The 15,864-nt window shown below is 54.1% G+C and overlaps 2 protein-coding genes across 3 annotated transcripts; both read right to left on the minus strand.

Annotated features, from left to right (window-relative positions):
• Positions 1-501: 501 nt before the first annotated feature.
• Positions 502-10,639, minus strand: S100A3 (S100 calcium binding protein A3). Its single transcript, XM_019803078.2, has 3 exons — positions 10,389-10,639; positions 1,303-1,448; positions 502-901 (listed from the first exon to the last, which is right to left on the minus strand). The coding sequence occupies exons 2-3, from the start codon at positions 1,441-1,443 to the stop codon at positions 737-739; spliced, it is 306 nt and encodes a 101-aa protein (XP_019658637.1). The 5' UTR covers positions 1,444-1,448; positions 10,389-10,639; the 3' UTR covers positions 502-736.
• A 131-nt stretch (positions 10,640-10,770) lies between these two features.
• On the minus strand, positions 10,771-13,106 carry S100A2 (S100 calcium binding protein A2). 2 transcript variants are annotated; one of them, XM_019803079.2, is made up of 3 exons: positions 12,951-13,106; positions 11,836-11,983; positions 10,771-11,016 (listed from the first exon to the last, which is right to left on the minus strand). In XM_019803079.2, the coding sequence occupies exons 2-3, from the start codon at positions 11,974-11,976 to the stop codon at positions 10,867-10,869; spliced, it is 291 nt and encodes a 96-aa protein (XP_019658638.1). In that variant the 5' UTR covers positions 11,977-11,983; positions 12,951-13,106; the 3' UTR covers positions 10,771-10,866. The 2 variants fall into 2 exon arrangements, with proteins under 2 accessions (XP_019658638.1, XP_002922557.1); XM_002922511.4 differs by having other exon boundaries at positions 10,771-11,019.
• Positions 13,107-15,864: the final 2,758 nt, after the last annotated feature.

Raw genomic sequence — 15,864 nt, forward strand, 5'->3', positions numbered from 1 at the left:
TGGCTTCAGGGATGGGGTCTGGCTCAAGGTGTCCCCTTCCCCCTCCAATGCAGGACACCACTCCCTGGCCAGGAGCAATACCCTAGTCAGACCTCAGACACCCTAATCCCATTAGTTCTGCTCTCTGGGCTCCCACAGCTAGGCCAACAAGCCGGACCCACCCCTACACCCCACCCTTCTCCTCAGAACAGCCTTGCTGAGGACTGAGCACCATCTGAAGGGAATCTCTGGCTACCCTGATGTCCTCCTCAACAGCCCAGGGGAGATTCTTCTTCAAAGGCCCCAGAGAGAGAACGAGACAGAGCCGCCCCAGAGCCCCCAGACGCGGTGCTCATATTGACCCCACTCCTCCCGTTGGAGGTGGAGACCTATGTTTCTGCTGGGTTGACACTGTCCTCAGCCTCTTGCTCTCCAGCACGAAAGCCCAGAGAGGAGGGAAGACTCTGCCCCAAGACCCAGACTATCCTCTCAAAAAAAGCAAGCCAAACCGAGGGACACCAGTTCTTTATTAGGAGTTAAATGGGCCCCTCCCCGCCATGGTCTCCCTTGTGCACGCGCTCTGCTGGGCCTTGGCAGCCTCCCCCCAGCACGGCCGCCATAGGGAGACAGCGCTGGCTGCTCTGTGTATCTTCCAGCTGTGACCCTGGGGAGGGCCCCTCACGTCTCCGGCCTCGTGGGTAGACCCGGCCCACCTATCAGGTCCTGCCCCAGCAGACCCTGCCCGTGGGAGCAGAGCCTACTGGGAGCAGGGGGGCTCAGGGGGACAGTCCTTGAAGTAGTCGTGACAATAGGTGCAGAGGCAGGCGAGGGAGCGCACGTACTCCACGAAGTCCACCTCACAGTCCTTGTTGGTGTCCAGGACACTCATGAATTTATTGTAGTCACGCTCTCGCAGATTCGTCTGTGCAGGGGCGGGGGGGAGGGGACGGGTTGAGGAGGGAGCATGCCCCTTCCCACCCTCCCCTCCTGGGCGGTCCACACCTCCTGCACCCTTCTGGGGGCCAGCCTCAGCCTGCCTGCTCTGGTCATTCGCCCATGTCCGTGCCCCTGAGCCCTCCCACTGCTTGCTGAGTGCCTACTATGTGCTGTCACTCGTCCTCCCAGTAGCCCTGCGTGGCAGCAGGTGTGGCGACTCCCCTGCTCTCGCAGATGAGGACACCGGGCCTCCTGCCATGTCCGCTCCCTTTCTGGTGTCCGCTCCTCACAGTCTCGCCCGTACCCCACTTGCTCAGAGCTTGTGCCCAGCTCTGTCTGCAGACTCCAGGCAGTTCCTCCCTGCAGGCTGGCCACCCAGGCGCTCACCGGGGTCCAGGTGGGCAGCTCCTTCTGCAGCAGCTCCTTGAGCTCTGCCTGGCAGAGTCTGTGCTTGTCCCCGCAGCGCCCGGAATATTCCTGGAAGGTGCACACGATGGCAGCCACCGCCTGCTCCAGAGGCCGGGCCATCCTCACTGTCAGAGAACAAGGGTGTGAGACTCATGCCAGAGGCCCAGGGCGTCTCCCAGAGACTGCTCCCAGACCTTAGTCTCCCCACAAGCTCCCCCTCCTCTGAGTAGCCCTCCCTAACCACTCCAGCCCCTTCTAATTTATTTCCCTACTACCCCATTGTTATTTTCCTGGACGGAGGTTTTCTTTCCCTAACATCATTGCAAACTCCTCAGGGAGAGTGCCCCACCCCCCAACTACACCCCCACACTGGGGATCCTTGAGGACTCCCCGTCTACCTTCTCTCATCCCTGACACCCGGGAAGGGCTCAGTCCCACTCTGCACCACCATGAGATACAGCCTCCTGACCTTCAGGACCCAAACTCCTTCTGTAGGAAATAGCACAAGGAGACCCTTGCTCTGTGCCCCCCATCCTCAGGCCCTTGGAGAAGCTGGGCATTGTCAGGGAGGGGTCAGATGTGAGAGGAACCCCCACCACCTCACCACCACCACCCTCACCCATCCCTTCTCCCGCGAACTCTGACTGGGAGCCCCTGTGCATCAAACTAGCCACGCAACCTCAGATGAGCCATTGACCCTGGGTGTTGGGGGTCTTATCTGTAAGCTGGGGTTCATTCCACCTCTCAGGCCTGCTCAGGGACCTGAACCGGCAGTCCACAGAGAGAGCTGGCTCAGGTATTTACCGGTCTGAGATTCGCCCCATCTGAAGCTGTCTCCCTGCGCCCTAGGGTCTTGAGATAGAAGGCTCTGCGTAAGAATGCCTGTTCTGTCAGAGGGGCAGGCTTTCCTGGAAGTGCCCACCTCCCCGCAGCCCCACCGCCTTGGGGGAGGATGCCTCCAGCCTGGGGAAACCCAGAGGCAGTGGGAAGGCAGTATCGCCCTGTGAGTCCAGGGCCTTGCTCCCCTAGGGGACAGGAGTGCGCAGCAAGGCGGCCAGGCCAAGGCTGTCTCCGATTCCCCTCTGCTGGGCCCTGTGGACCAGAAGGCCGGCAGGGCTGGGGACAGGGGCGATGGGGCAAAGCAGTGCCTGCGGTCTCTTTGTGACAGCCCAGCGTTGGAGCAAGTTGCCTGAGGTCCCAGTAGAGGAAAGGGCCACACACGCAGGGAATAAGTCACCTCCGAGGTGCTCAGTGGCCCTTCTGGACTCCTGCCCCACGGTGGCTTTTTCAGAAGCTGGGTGCCTAGAGGCTGGAGAGAATCCTCTCTTCCCTGTGAAGCCCCCACCCCTGCCAGACCTCAGCACTGCACACCCCAACCCAAACTTCCAGACAGCCCTTCACTGTACAAAGGACCCCTGAGCCCACCATTTCTGACTTCCCTCACCTGGCCAGTCCCTGCTGTGCTCATCCCTCCGCCCCCATTCCCAGACCCTGAGCTAACCCAACCCCCAATCCAGGGCAGAACCCAAGCAGCCGGCACTCACCACTGGTGTTGGTTTCAGCTGTAGGAGGCTAGAGACAGAGCATCTCTATTTATAGCCTCCCAATGAAGGAAGGGGACAATTATGGGGACCCAAGTAGGTCAAGCTGAGGATGCCCCCAGGGGCTTCCCTGCCTCCTTCCCTGGCGGCCCTTATTATAGGCCCCACTGGCCCACCTACCCATGCATACATCAAAGGCCCATTCAGGTCCACAGACACAACCCCCTTATTGCCTGCCCCCAGAGCTGGGAACTGGGCACAGCAACCCCCCATCCCCTTCCAGCCCAAGTGGTGGAGACAGGCCAATCCATCACATCCACCCCCACCTCTTCACTCTAGAAGCACATATAGCTTCACCCCTAGAGAACCCCTGTACCAGAGGGGATCTTGGAGAGCATCTGGTTAGCCCCCCATTTGCAGGTGAGAACACTGAGGTCTGAGACATCCTCCCTGCTTGACCAGGTCAATGGTTCTTGGTCACTTTGGGCTGTGGACTGCTCTATCCCCTGAGGAGACCACCTGCAGGGTGTCCAAAAGAATAGGAGGAAGGCAAGCTGCTCCGGGGGCCCTTCCACAGTCAGGCTGACTTCTCTGCTGCCCGCACCCCACTGCCCTAAGCGCTGTGAGTGGGCTGCAGCCCCTGCGTCTTCCCCATCCATGCAACCCCAACATCTGTGTCCTGTTCTCTGTTCCTTGAAGCCTGATGGGATGGGGCTTGGGTTTCCTCTGGCTTTTAGCTGGAGTATATAGCCCTTTGGGGCCCCAGCATTATGGGGGCTGTCCCCCTTGTCTCCCCTCCTCAATGAGTCCTGGGCTTCAGCTTCTGTCTTCCTCACTTCACAGAATATGAAAGCTAAAGGATGTTTTGGCTCAGCATGGCCAATGTTCTCAGGGCATGAGGGGCCCTGGTGTCCTGCTCACCTCCTGGAGTTAGTTTTCTCTTAGATTTTGGTCTCCTCATTCCTTACTGCCCTGTGAGCTCCTCATTGCTTTGAAACATGTTTTTTAATTCTTCCCAGCATTTTTTGTTGTTTTTAGTGGGAACAGGCAGAGACCACCATATTACCAGAAGTGGAAATCCCTCCATATCACTATGACTCTATTCCCTCTCTCATGCCCCCCAGCCTGAGAGACCCTTCCCCATTTCATAGCAGGGTAACCCAAGACCCAGCAGCGTATGTGGAAAGAGTAAGAGGAGGTCAACACCCAGGCCTCTGAGGAAGCCTGTTGCTGGTGGAGGCAGCCAGAGAGCTCATGGTACCTTGACCCTATCCCCTCCCCAGCACCCAAATCTTGCCTCTGCATCATCTCCATGAGGACTCAGCCCCCAGGGGTGAGGGGAGCGAGCAGGGGGCGGGTAGGGAGAGGAGAGCTGTGATTAGCCCTGTTTTATAGGCAAGGTTACAAGGAGGAGGGGACAGAAGCGGGGGGCCAGCAGTTACTTCAGTTCTAAGCCAAGCACCTGTTCCGGCCTGTGATTTCGTGGCCCTGCTACCAGCCACCTCCCTGCCACAGGTCACCCCACCCTCTGGGCCTCACTTCCCTCATCTGTCAATGATCAGGGATAATAATGGTGACCACTTCATAGGATTGCTGTGGGGTTTATACGAGTTAATATATATAAAGCTCACAGATAAATAGTGCCTGGCACGTAGTAAGGTCATAAACGTTAGCTGAGAGGTAGGTAACTTGTCCGAGGTCACACAACTAATAAGTGGCCAGCCTAAGAACCACTCATTATTCCTGTAGGTATTTAAACGCAACCGTCCGAGGCCTTGCGGGCATAGTCATAAGCAAGACACATGAGTCCCGGCTCTGTGGAGATGACCACCTAGTGGGGGACACAGGGGTGACAAATAAATGGATGCTAGGCTGGCGTGTCGGTGCCAGCCAGAGCCACAGAGCAGGGCCAAGGGAAAGAGGGTGGTGGCGGGCCTGAACTGGACGTGGTGGTCTGGGGAGTGGCAGGCCGCGTCTCAGAGGTCCTTCACGCTCCTCCGCCTTTGCGTGCTGCGGGGCGGGGGCAAGGGCTCACCCAGGAGAGACAGGCACTTTGGGGTTGGAGGACCGTCATGGGAAGAGCCCTTCGCCGGACCTCCACTGCAAGCTCCCCCACCCCCTTGCCGCCTGACCTCGAACTCATCCTGTGCCTTGTTTGGGCCTTAATTTCCTTGCCTCCAAAATGGGTTTGGAAGATTCCTTCCCTACGACTCCCACGAGAAGGTGCTTTATGTCACTCACTGTTACAGCCTTCTAGCCCACTGAGACCCCCCAGTGGAGGCGTCAAGGAGAGAGGAGGTGGAAGGAGGGAACAAGGCCCCCCTCAGCAGGTCCTTTTGTGCGCCTGCTTTGGCCTCCACACGGGGGCGGGGGCGGGTAAAGCTGCAGCCCCTCCCCCCTTGCTTTCCCAAGTTCTTGCAGTGGCGGGAATCGGCCTCCGGTGGGAAGGTCTTCCCAAGCAGTTGCCCCAGTCCCCGTTTCTGCGGTGGTTCCAGATGCACCTCACGCTAACGGTCCGTGGAGGCCAGTCGGGGCCGCCCCCCTCCTTTCGCACCCTCTGCTGTCGGCTGCCTACTCCTGCTCCTCTCCCCTCGGGCTCTCATCAGAGTCCCCCTGCCCGCGTCCGGAAGGTGAGGCCGTCTCCCTGGCCTGTGGATGTGAGGGTGGGAGTGGATGCAGTCTGACTTGACAGGACTTCCACACTACTGACCCCCCTCGCCTGCCCCCTCTCCCTCTCCTTCCTGCCGCTCCTCTCCCCACTTCCCCCACCGTCACTACCATGACCTTTGAAAGGCTCCTGGGAAGCTGTGTTGCCCTCTGAAGGTCAGGGTCTTGTTCTGCACCTCAGGGAGAGATGAAATGAAGTGTCCTAGAGCACCTGGACATTCATGTGCTAGTTCCAAAGAGACCTGGGCCCAGGGTCAGGGTGAGCACCCCCAATCCCATAGCCCCATGGGGCCAGTGACTGCTGTCGGACTGATCCACATTCTTTCTCATCATCTAAGCCCCATCAGGGGAGGTGAGGAGGGGGTATTTGATTACTGGGGCTGGAGCCAGGGAGGCCTTTGCTGGGGAGAGGGTCTGAACTGAGACCAAGGAGAGCCTGTGGAGTTTAGAATGCTAATTCTTTTGATGGCTGAACCAGTTGTGCCCATTTCCCAGAGGGGATCGGTGAGTCAGTGGAGAGCTCATGTGACCCGAAGACAGGAGCACAGGGAGCCCTAGTTCAGTCCTTCCCCCCTCTCGGAAGCCACCTTTGACGTCAGTATCTCCTGTCTTGGAGGGTTAATAGGCTGCCGAAGGTGGACGCTAAAAAGCAAAGGCCAAGGGGACGGCAGGACCTGATGGGAGGGGTGGCGGTCCTGAGGAGGGCCTCCCAGCTGCAGCTCCAGGAGGAGGAAGAAGCAACCTGGCCAAGACTCTTTTGAGTGCCGTTTTCTGGACTCTTCTGCTCTCTGCCTCAGCAGAGATTTTGTAGGAGGACTGTTACCACCAGCTAGGTAAGTCTGGGGTTTGTTAGTCCATCAAATGCTCAAAAGGAAAAGAAATTAGCCCCGTTCAGGAGCACTTGGGTGGCTCAGTCATTTGGGAGTCTGCCTTCAGCTCAGGTCATTATCCCAGGGTCCTGGGATCGAGCATCGGGCTCCCTGCTCAACAAGGAGTCTGCTTCTTCCTCTCCCTCTGCTGCTTGCCCTGCTTGTATGCTCTCTCTCTCTCTCTCCCCCTCTCTCTCTCCCTCTCTCTCTCTCTCTCTCTCTCTCCCTTTCTCTCTCTCTCCCTCTCTGTCTCAAATACATAAATAAATAGAATCTTAAAAAGTTTTGTTTCTTTCAAAGCATCAACGTGCCCAGGTAAAAATACTTTGTTGCAGCTCGGACCAGCCATATTACACCCTTAAGACCAAGGAGGGAGTGCTTTTTGCATAATAAAAAGGGAAAGTCTGACGGAAAGCTTTTTGCACCTTCCAGACTGGAACACGGACAGTGAAACCTGGAGATAGAGCAGCCATGCTGTGGTCATGAAGGAGCATGCATGAGGGGAAAGCATGTATATTATAGGTTCCAGAGCAAAAAAAAAAAAAATTGAAAAAACACTTGGTGTCATATGGCATCTCTGCACCCTGAACCAACCCCGAACTGCCCACACCAGACTTCTTGTTACGTAAGACAGTTAAACACCATGGAAATAACCTTATCTGCAACTCATAGCTGAGTATATTTCAAACTGGTAGAGAATTTTACATCTGAAAGTGGAGTCCTCAAATAAAAGAAACTAAAACATACAATTGGCTAAGTGGAAGAGGGGAGGCAGCAAGATACAAAAGCCAAAAACGTCCAGTCTGGAAAGCCAAGGAAGGACCATTGTTATGAAATGATAAAATATTTGGTTGAACTGTCCATTGATGTATCTTGGGATGCAGGCCAAACAGAATCCTAAATGTAATGATAGAGGAAGTGGTAGGAAAAGTTTAGAAAGTTAGCATGAGCTGGTTCCTTCCACTAGGGGGTTGCTACTATTACAAAAACCAAGCAGGTGCCATTGGCTTTGGGACCAGGTACTAAGTGAAGCTAGAAGGACCGCAAGGAGGCTAGCAGTAATAATATGGAGGGCAGTGAGGAAATTGTTACTGAAGGCTGAAGAAAAGGTGACCCCTAGTATATGTCTGGGAACATTACAGTCAATGGTAATAGGAAAATAGAAAGAGTACGTAATGAACTCATGGATCCAGCTCAAGAGATGTTTAGACAGAATACTGAGAGTGCCTACTTCTTCTGACACCCATGATAAAATATGAGAAGAAAGAGATGACCTAAAAGGAACTGCTCAGGTTTTTTAGAGGCAATATAGAGGGCCCAGAACAGTCTTTACGGCCAGCACATGGCTCTCAAACTAACAAATGGCTTCAGGGCGAGGGTCACATCTAGGGCCTTGCCAATAAACAGGGACTAGGGATAAAAACGAAGTCAAAGGTAGAGACTTGGAAAGATTTAAGGGCAAGTGTCACAGATCTTCTCAGATAAACAAGTTGGCTTCTAATAATTTTAGAAGTGTGCCTCTCAGGTGCTTTCTGACAAGAGGGCCTGTCTCCCAGCTCCCTGATTCTCAGTCTAAGGTAGGGAGGGGCCAGTCTCAGAGAGATTTGTAAGTGTGGCATTTGTCTAATTAAGTGAATTATAAGTTGACACACAGGAAGCCCACAACAGTTTTTTTAGATTTTTTAAAAGATTTTATTAATTAATTAATTAATTTATTTATTTGAAAGAGAGAGAGCCCACAACATTTTTAAAAGAATTACATAATCTTGGGCTGAAAGGGATAGAGACAGTTCAAACAAAAAAAGCTTTTGGTTGTCAACTTCCTTTGGGCAAGGGACAACTGAGAAAGCTACAAACGCAGACATTTCTTATGGAAAATAAAGAGTTAAAGAGAATGAAACCAACAGCCTAGAGTGTGGACCCAAGAGGAACGATTTATAGGGAGCAGAATTGGGCCCTAATCAAGAATCTGGTGGCATGTGTCTGACCCAATTTCAGATTTGCTATGGACCAAAGACACTTTATATGTTATGCTGTGCTCACCACATGTGTACCTACCATCTCTCACCATACACTATTACGATACCGTTATTATATCCCTGTGCTGTGCCTTTCATTCCTATGACTTATTCATTTAATAACCAGAAGCCCATAATTCCCATTCCCTTTCACCCATTTGCCTACCCCCAACTCCCTTCCCTGTATTTATTTTCTGTATTTACGGGTCTCTCTCTTTTTGTTTGTTCATTTGTTTTGTTTTTTTAGGTTCCACATCTAAGTGAAATCATACATTTGTCCTTCCCTGACTGACTTATTTCACTTAGCATAATACCCTCTAGGTCCACCCATGTTGTCATAAATAGTATGATTTCATTCTTTTTCATGGCTGAGTAATATTCTATCTGGTGTGTGAGATATGTATGTATAGCACATCTTCGTTAACCATTCATCGATGGATGGACATGGGTTGTTTCCATATCTTGGCTATTGTAAATAATGCTGCATATATCTTTTTCAGGTAAGTGTTTTCCTTTTCTTTGGATTAATAACCAGAAGTGAAATTACTGAATCATATGATAGTTCTATTTTAATTTCTTGAAGAACTTCCATACTTTTTTCCACCACCACCCCTTTTTGACTAGGAGTGTTTATTACCTGTCTGTCTCATCTTTGTGCATTGAGTGTATCATTCATAGATCTTTGGGTCAAGGGAATTGTTCTTGAGCAGCTGTACTCAATGACACCCAGATTGGGGCCTGACATAGATAACCAGACCCTGGACCTCATGTTGATGCCTTAACAGGGTGAGACATGGTGGGTCTTGGGAAGGAGGTGGCTGCATTCTGCACATGGTTGCTGGAAGTCAGATTGTGGTATACAGTCTCCAAAGATGATCACTGTCAATGTTGTGCCCCTGATCCCCACAGAAAAGATGGAAGCTAATTCTCTTCCCCTTGAACGTGGGCCAGCCTAATGACTTGCTTGATCATTAGAATGCAACAGAAGTGAGGTTCTTGGATTTCTGAGATAAATCTCTTAAGATTTAAGCCTCACAGCCCCCATTGGGACCTCTTGGAATGCTCACTTGGGGACACTCCCTATCAGAACCTAGCTGCCATGCTCTGAGAAGCCCAAGCTACATAAAGAGGTCATGGGTAGGCATTCCCGATGATAGTGCCAGCTGAACTCCCAACTTAGAACTGGCGCCAGTTGCCAGGCATATTGAGTAAGCTACCTTGGAAGTTGAATTGATTTGAACTTTCAGATGACTCCAGCTCCAACATCCATCTGCAACCGCATGAGAAATCCCAAATGAGAACCCCATTGACCGATTGCAGTCTCCTTGCAGAAATTGACAGATAATAAATGTGTTTTAATTGTTGGGTGATTTGTAATGCAACGATAGGTAACCAGAACAGCATCTCTAAGTCACTGAACCAAACCTGAATTGCATATCTCAGACTTATTTTATAAGGCATTTAAATCCCAATTTAGTTATGCCATTCTTAGTCAGGTTTCCTGTGCCTTACAACTGAATACATTCCTAACTGGTAGAGAATTTGGTAACTAGAAGTGGAATCCATTAAAGAGAGAGGGAGAGAGCAAGAACCTAACGTGTAATTAATTGAAGAGGGGAAAGAACAAAATATGGCGACCTCACCTTTGCCGGCTGGAAAATCAGTGACCTTGTCAGGAGATGGCAAAGCGTTAGGTCAGGCTGTCACCTGATTGACCATACGGTGCAGAACAGATGGCAAACTCGTTATAAGTTTGGGGAAAATGGTAGAAAATAATCAGGATGCTGATATGAACTAGCGCCTGGCAGCTTTCAGCAGAGAACAACAGGAGAAGAATGAACTCAAACTAGAGCCCATCTGAAAGCAGGTATCAAAAGAAATATAACTTTGCTAAAACAGGGCCACTTTCTGTGGCCTGCAACCTGATAAGAAGTCTTTAATGAGAAGGTCTGCTGGGTTGGTTAGACTACCTTCTGTCTCTTGAGCAGATCCAAGTCCAACTCATTGCTCTCGCGGTATTGATCATCAAGGTCTGTCCCTCGCTCTGAGCATATCCTCCCTTCTTTGTTGGAATTTTCGCTTTTTATGAAATGACAGTGATGGTGGATGGTATTTGCCGTTTTTAATATCTTTATTTGGCAAAAAAAAAAAAAAAAAAGAAGAAGAAGTTAGCAAACTATCTCAAATTTGTACGAGTATTTGAAATCCCAAAGTCTGGGACTTAAGGCACAGCTCTGGCCTTGGGGAGGTTTTCAGAAGAAGAGTCAGGGCCCAGAGGGAGCGGGTCTAAGGAGGCTCTCATCTTCCGGCACCCTAACTGAGCCAGCGAGGGCATGGGGCACCACTGAGCAATTACAATATGATCAACAGAAAATTTTATTGATTACAAAAAGGATAGTTAGAGTCCTCGTGGGTCCAGGAGGCCCATGGCAGAGCAAGAGTTCTGCTTCAGGGCGCATCTGAGGAGTCCTGGAAGAACTCATTGCACATGATAGTGACCAGGGCCAGAAAAACAGCATACTCTTGGAAGTCCACCTGCTGGTCACTGTTCTCATCCAGATCACCCATCAGCCTCTTTAGGCCCTCCTCATGCACCTTCTCCTGAAAGTGAGAGAGAATGGCTCAGCAGGCTGCTCTCCGCCCACCCCCCACCGAGCACACCCCTGTGGTCAGAGCCCAGCCCTCTCTCCGCACTGGGCAGCGGGTAAGTGGTGGGCAGGGAGCTCCTGGGAGCTTCAAGGAGGCCCTGTGAGTGATGACCGGTAGGTGTTCACTGGGTAGGGGCTCCAGCCCTCCCTGCTGGGAAGGAGGGCAGCCAGGTACTCCCCGAGCCCAGCAAGGTGGGCGTCACTACCCCCACTTTGCTGAAAAGAAACTAAAAATTTCTGAATTCAGAAAAGGCAAACTTTTTAATACCAGCCAAAATGAAACCAAATTAGAAAAGTTTAACCAAAAAAATTTTTAAAGGAGTGAAGGACATGCCCCATGAGTTCAAAGCCTGAACCTGACTTTGAATTCTTCAGGACTCAATATGGGGCAGGTGAGAGATAAACTGAAAGCTGACTGCATGTTTCTGCCAACTGTCGCAGTGCACATGTGTTAGTTGGGCTTTTCTCTCCCTACATACTTTCTTAGTTTGACATATAACATGGAAACTAAGCGAGAGAGCTGCATGCTCTTGGGCCAGTCACTTCCCCTCTCTGGGCTTTGGTTTGCTCAACTCAGTGAGGGGATTGGACAGATGGACACTGAGGGCCCTGACAGCCATCCACCCTCTGGCCGCAAGGACAGCAGTGACAGGGCACTCACACATGGGTGGGCCTCAGCCCCCTCCGTGAGGCTGCGCCCTGGGTCTGCATCAGCCGGCACCCCCCACGCACACACATCAGGACCCCCGCGCCAGCCAGCCCCACTCACCCCAACAAAGCTGGGCAGCTCCTTGTGCAGAAGTGCCTTCATCTCGCCCTTACTCAGCTTGAACTTGTCACCCTCTTGGCCAGAATACTTGTGGAAGGTGGTGACCATCACAGCCAGCGCCTGCTCCAGGGGACTGGACATCTTGGATCTAGGGCCACAGAGGTGGCAGGTGACAGAGACACTTCAGCCAGCCCACAGGACGCTCTGCCCTTGTGCCCCAAAGTGCCTCTCCAAACCCCTCTCTGCATCTCCCCTGAGACTTTTCCTCCCTGAGGAGTCACTCCCATAGACGAGGGACCCCTAAGGCCAGAGGAATTGCCCTTGGGCAGGTATGTTTCCACTACTGGACTAAGGACTCTCAGAGGCTAGCGGTGGATCTTCCCTCATCCTAGAAACCTCTGAGCTGGGAGCAGGGTGGTGCTGTCTCTGACAGACGGGGCACAGGTAAAGGCCACTGAACAAACCTCCCCACCAGGAAGGACCCTACTGGGATTGGTACTAAAGGAATGACAAGTCCTGTGCCCTGGAAACAGCAGGACAGAACTCAGAGCCCATCTTTGGCTCTGCCTCTGAGAATGCTCTGAGCAGCCCCGGGAGGCTTAATGGGGAGTCCTGGGGTGAGGTCCCAGTACCTGGTGTCAGTGCCAAATAAAGTCCTGGACCCATCCTGCTAGCTCTGCCTTCTCCAGGGGGAGGAGGAGGGAAGGGGCAGAGGGCTGGGCCCCGGGCAGGCCCACGAACTTGAGATGACTGGCTCCTGCCCCTTAGTCCTGTTAGAATCCAGGACTTTGCAAAAACAACAACCAAACAAACTCAAGGCTCTCCTTAAAGCCTCACCCTCCACGCTTCCTATTCCTAGGCCTAGGCCCCCAAGAAGAGTCTCTAGACTGAGATGCCCAGACTGTGAGACCCAAGAGAAGGCCTCAGAGCAACCCCTAAACTGAGACCTCACAGAGGAGCCTGGAAAAAACCCTCAGTTGGATGCTTCGCACAAGGTCCCCCAAAGGGAGAGACCCAGAATGAGGAAACTACGGAGAGAAAGATTAAGACAGAAGAATAAGGCAGAGACCCACAGGGTCCCCCAAACTAACCCTCAGCAAGACAGAGGCACTCACCAGACCAGATGACAGAGAGGCTCTGGAAGGAAAGCAAAGGGCCAGGTGCCCGCCCTGGGGTTTATATGCCTGCCCCACTGGCCCCCAACCTGGCATTTTAAAGAAATCAAACCTGCCCTAACCTGATCCCGCCAAAGCCTGGCCTCCAGCCACCCCCACCCACTCCCTGCCAGCCCCCTCCCTCCCAGACACTGCCAGTTCCACCACCAGCTGGAAGGCCCCACCTAGCCACGGAGGGGAGTGGGAGGTGTCATGGAGAAGGGGTGGCCTGGGCCCAAGGTGAGGGGCGGTAGCCCCTGTTTGTGGGCCTAGAGTCTCATGCCAGGCTTTGCTTATATGACACATGCTTGAGAACCACAGTGAGAACCACAGCTCACTTGTGAGTCAGAGGACACAGGCACCCAGGGACTTCCCAGGCCTCCGTGTGTGTGTGTGTGTGTGTGTGTGTGTGTGTGTGTGTGTGTGTGTGTGTGAGACTTTAGAGACTCACTGGGGGGAAGCTTCCTAGCTGGCAGCAGAATTCCTCTTGGTAAGGTAATGAGGGAAACATGTGCCCAAAAGCACCTTGGGAGGCCCCTGTGAGTAGGGAGGCGTCTGGAAGGAGGCAGGGCAGCGGTGAGAGACAGCAGTGGCTCCGCTCACCCTACGGTCAGGGTGAACAAGTCAGTGTGGACTGTAGGAAACCCTTGTAGGTTCAAAACAGAGAAGGGAAGGCTTGGGGAGTGGGCAAGTGAGGAGGGGCTGGACAGCTTCCCAGGCAAGCCGCAGCCATGGCCCTCATCACCTCATCCCTCCAGGCTCCTCCCCATACCCAGAGAAAGACCAACACGGCAGGCAGCCGTTCTGGACCCAGCCCAGGGGCGGGGTTTTCATAGAAGAGCAGGCTGCGGGCTGCCCCCTCCCAGGCGCCCCTGCCTCCCGCTCTCCGTCTAACCTCACTAGTCTGGGCACCGCCCTTCCTGCCCGCCAAGCTCGCCTCCCCCTTCCAGATGTCCAGCGGCTTCTCTCCCCTCCCCCAACGCCCCAGTCCTAGGTGACTCACCCACTGTTCCGGGCCCAGATGCCCAGGCAGTGACTCAGCGGCACCCGCCTACTCCGTGAAGGCCAGAGCAGCACTTGGAAACCCCAGCCCAGCCTGGGAGGAGAGGGTGCTGGCGTGGGGACCCTTCGTGGTCCCCCTCCCTGGGAGCTTTGAGTTAGACACCGCGGAGGAGCTGGACTGAGAACTGACAGCGTCAGATGGAAGCCAGGGCACCGCAGGACTCGGGCAGCCTGAACAGTGCGGATGGAGTCCGGCCTTGGAGCCCACGGTGTCCCCTCCTTTCCAAGGCACATGGCCCCCTCGTGCTACCCCCCTCCCTGTCAAACCCTACTTCAAATAGAGCTTGCCATGCAACCCTTCACCCTGAGGGTAAAGCCCAAGGGGTGCAACGCCTTGCCTTTCGAAGCACTTCTTCCATTTTGCCTCCAGACTCGAGGGAAGGCCCCTCGGGCTCCGATGTCGCAGTGGTGCCCACGGCTGCTCCACAAAGCCTGGCAGTGAGGTGCTTGGGCTCTGGCCCCCACCTGCTTTCCAACCTCCTCGCCACATACCCTAGCTGCCTGGCTCACAGCGCCTCGAGCACACCATACACGCCCCTGGAGCGCGGAGACCCACTGCTTGTGCGGACCCCTGCTCCCCACATCCCCTCCTGCTGAAATCCCAACTGTCCTTCAAAGGCTGGGTAAATGCCACAGATCCCACGGAGCCTGCCCCAGGCCCAGCCAGATCCCACCTCTACCTGCTCTGTCCCATACAAGGGCTCCCTTTGTCCTTGGGCACTAGGTGTCTGCCCTGGGCTTAATCATTCCAGTGCTTGTCTTCTCTTGCCCTCACCCCCACACGGTGAGCTCACCAGGCAGGTACTGGGTCTTATTCATTTCTGCATGAACGAAGGGTCTCCCACACCCCGTGCCAACCATTGTTTATGGCCACTGAGCGCACTGGGGGCCCCGGGGACAGTGTTTAGGGGCCAAGGGACCTTCTAGCCTCCCAAACCACAACACGGGTTCTGTTACCAAATCATGACTTCTCCACATCCCAGGAGTGGCACTTAGACACTGGGCTGGAAAACAACTTCCGGAAGCCACAAACCCCTGAGGAAACACCCGCTCCAGCCCTGGGGCCCAGGGAGGGAGGGAGCTGAGAGAGTACCCCCGCAGCCGGATGGAGCCCGCTGAAACTGGGAGAAAAGGTCAGAGAGCCACAGAGACAGGACCGTGAAGGCAATGAGGGAGCGGAGGGAGGGCTACTGGTGACCAGAGGCAGCACCGGGAGACCCGGCCCTCATTGGGAACTGAGGCCCGGATGGTGCCCATCGAGTAGCCATATTCCTGGGACTGGCGAAAGTCACATTAACTTGCCAGTAACTCACAGTGTGAGTTGAACAACGCCCTCCGAGTCAGCGGAGCGGGAGGGTTGGACAGAATGAACCCAGCATCCAATCCCGGTCCACATTCTCCACTTGGCCATGAAGGCAGAGAAGCTGGGGCACAGCTGGGCCGTGGGCTCGTCCCTGGCAGTGACTCTGCCCATGCCCAGCGTGAGAAGCCGGGCACGACTCTCCGTCAACCCGGCCGCTGGGGCCGGAGGCCTGCGGCCCTGGTGCCCCACCCCCCCACGTCCTCCCTACCGCCTTTCCCGGTCCCCAGCCCTGGACCCGCCCTGCGCCTGACTCAGGAAGGAGGCAGTGCTGACTCACCTCCAAGGGCCCTTCCCACACCCACACCCTCACACCTGCCTGACACATAAGGTGCTTCCTGGACGGTCCCTGCTGAGCGGCTCAAGCAGACTTCTGAGATGGAAGCCAATGTCTAGAAGCTGTTAAGAGCCTTAAGGGCAGGGGCAGGAGGGAGCAAGGTGGCCTAAGTGAGG

Source organism: Ailuropoda melanoleuca, chromosome 6 (assembly GCF_002007445.2).
Source record: "Ailuropoda melanoleuca isolate Jingjing chromosome 6, ASM200744v2, whole genome shotgun sequence".
Taxonomy (NCBI): domain Eukaryota; kingdom Metazoa; phylum Chordata; class Mammalia; order Carnivora; family Ursidae; genus Ailuropoda; species Ailuropoda melanoleuca.

Coding starts and splice junctions, on each gene's coding strand:
- S100A3 (XM_019803078.2), bottom strand. CDS start 1,443: ATGGCCCGGCCTCTGGAGCAGGCGGTGGCTGCCATCGTGTGCACCTTC. Junction 902..1,302: donor AGCTGCCCACCTGGACCCCG/GTGAGCGCCTGG, acceptor GCCCCTGCACAG/ACGAATCTGCGAGAGCGTGA.
- S100A2 (XM_002922511.4), bottom strand. CDS start 11,976: ATGTCCAGTCCCCTGGAGCAGGCGCTGGCTGTGATGGTCACCACCTTC. Junction 11,020..11,835: donor AGCTGCCCAGCTTTGTTGGG/GTGAGTGGGGCT, acceptor TCTCACTTTCAG/GAGAAGGTGCATGAGGAGGG.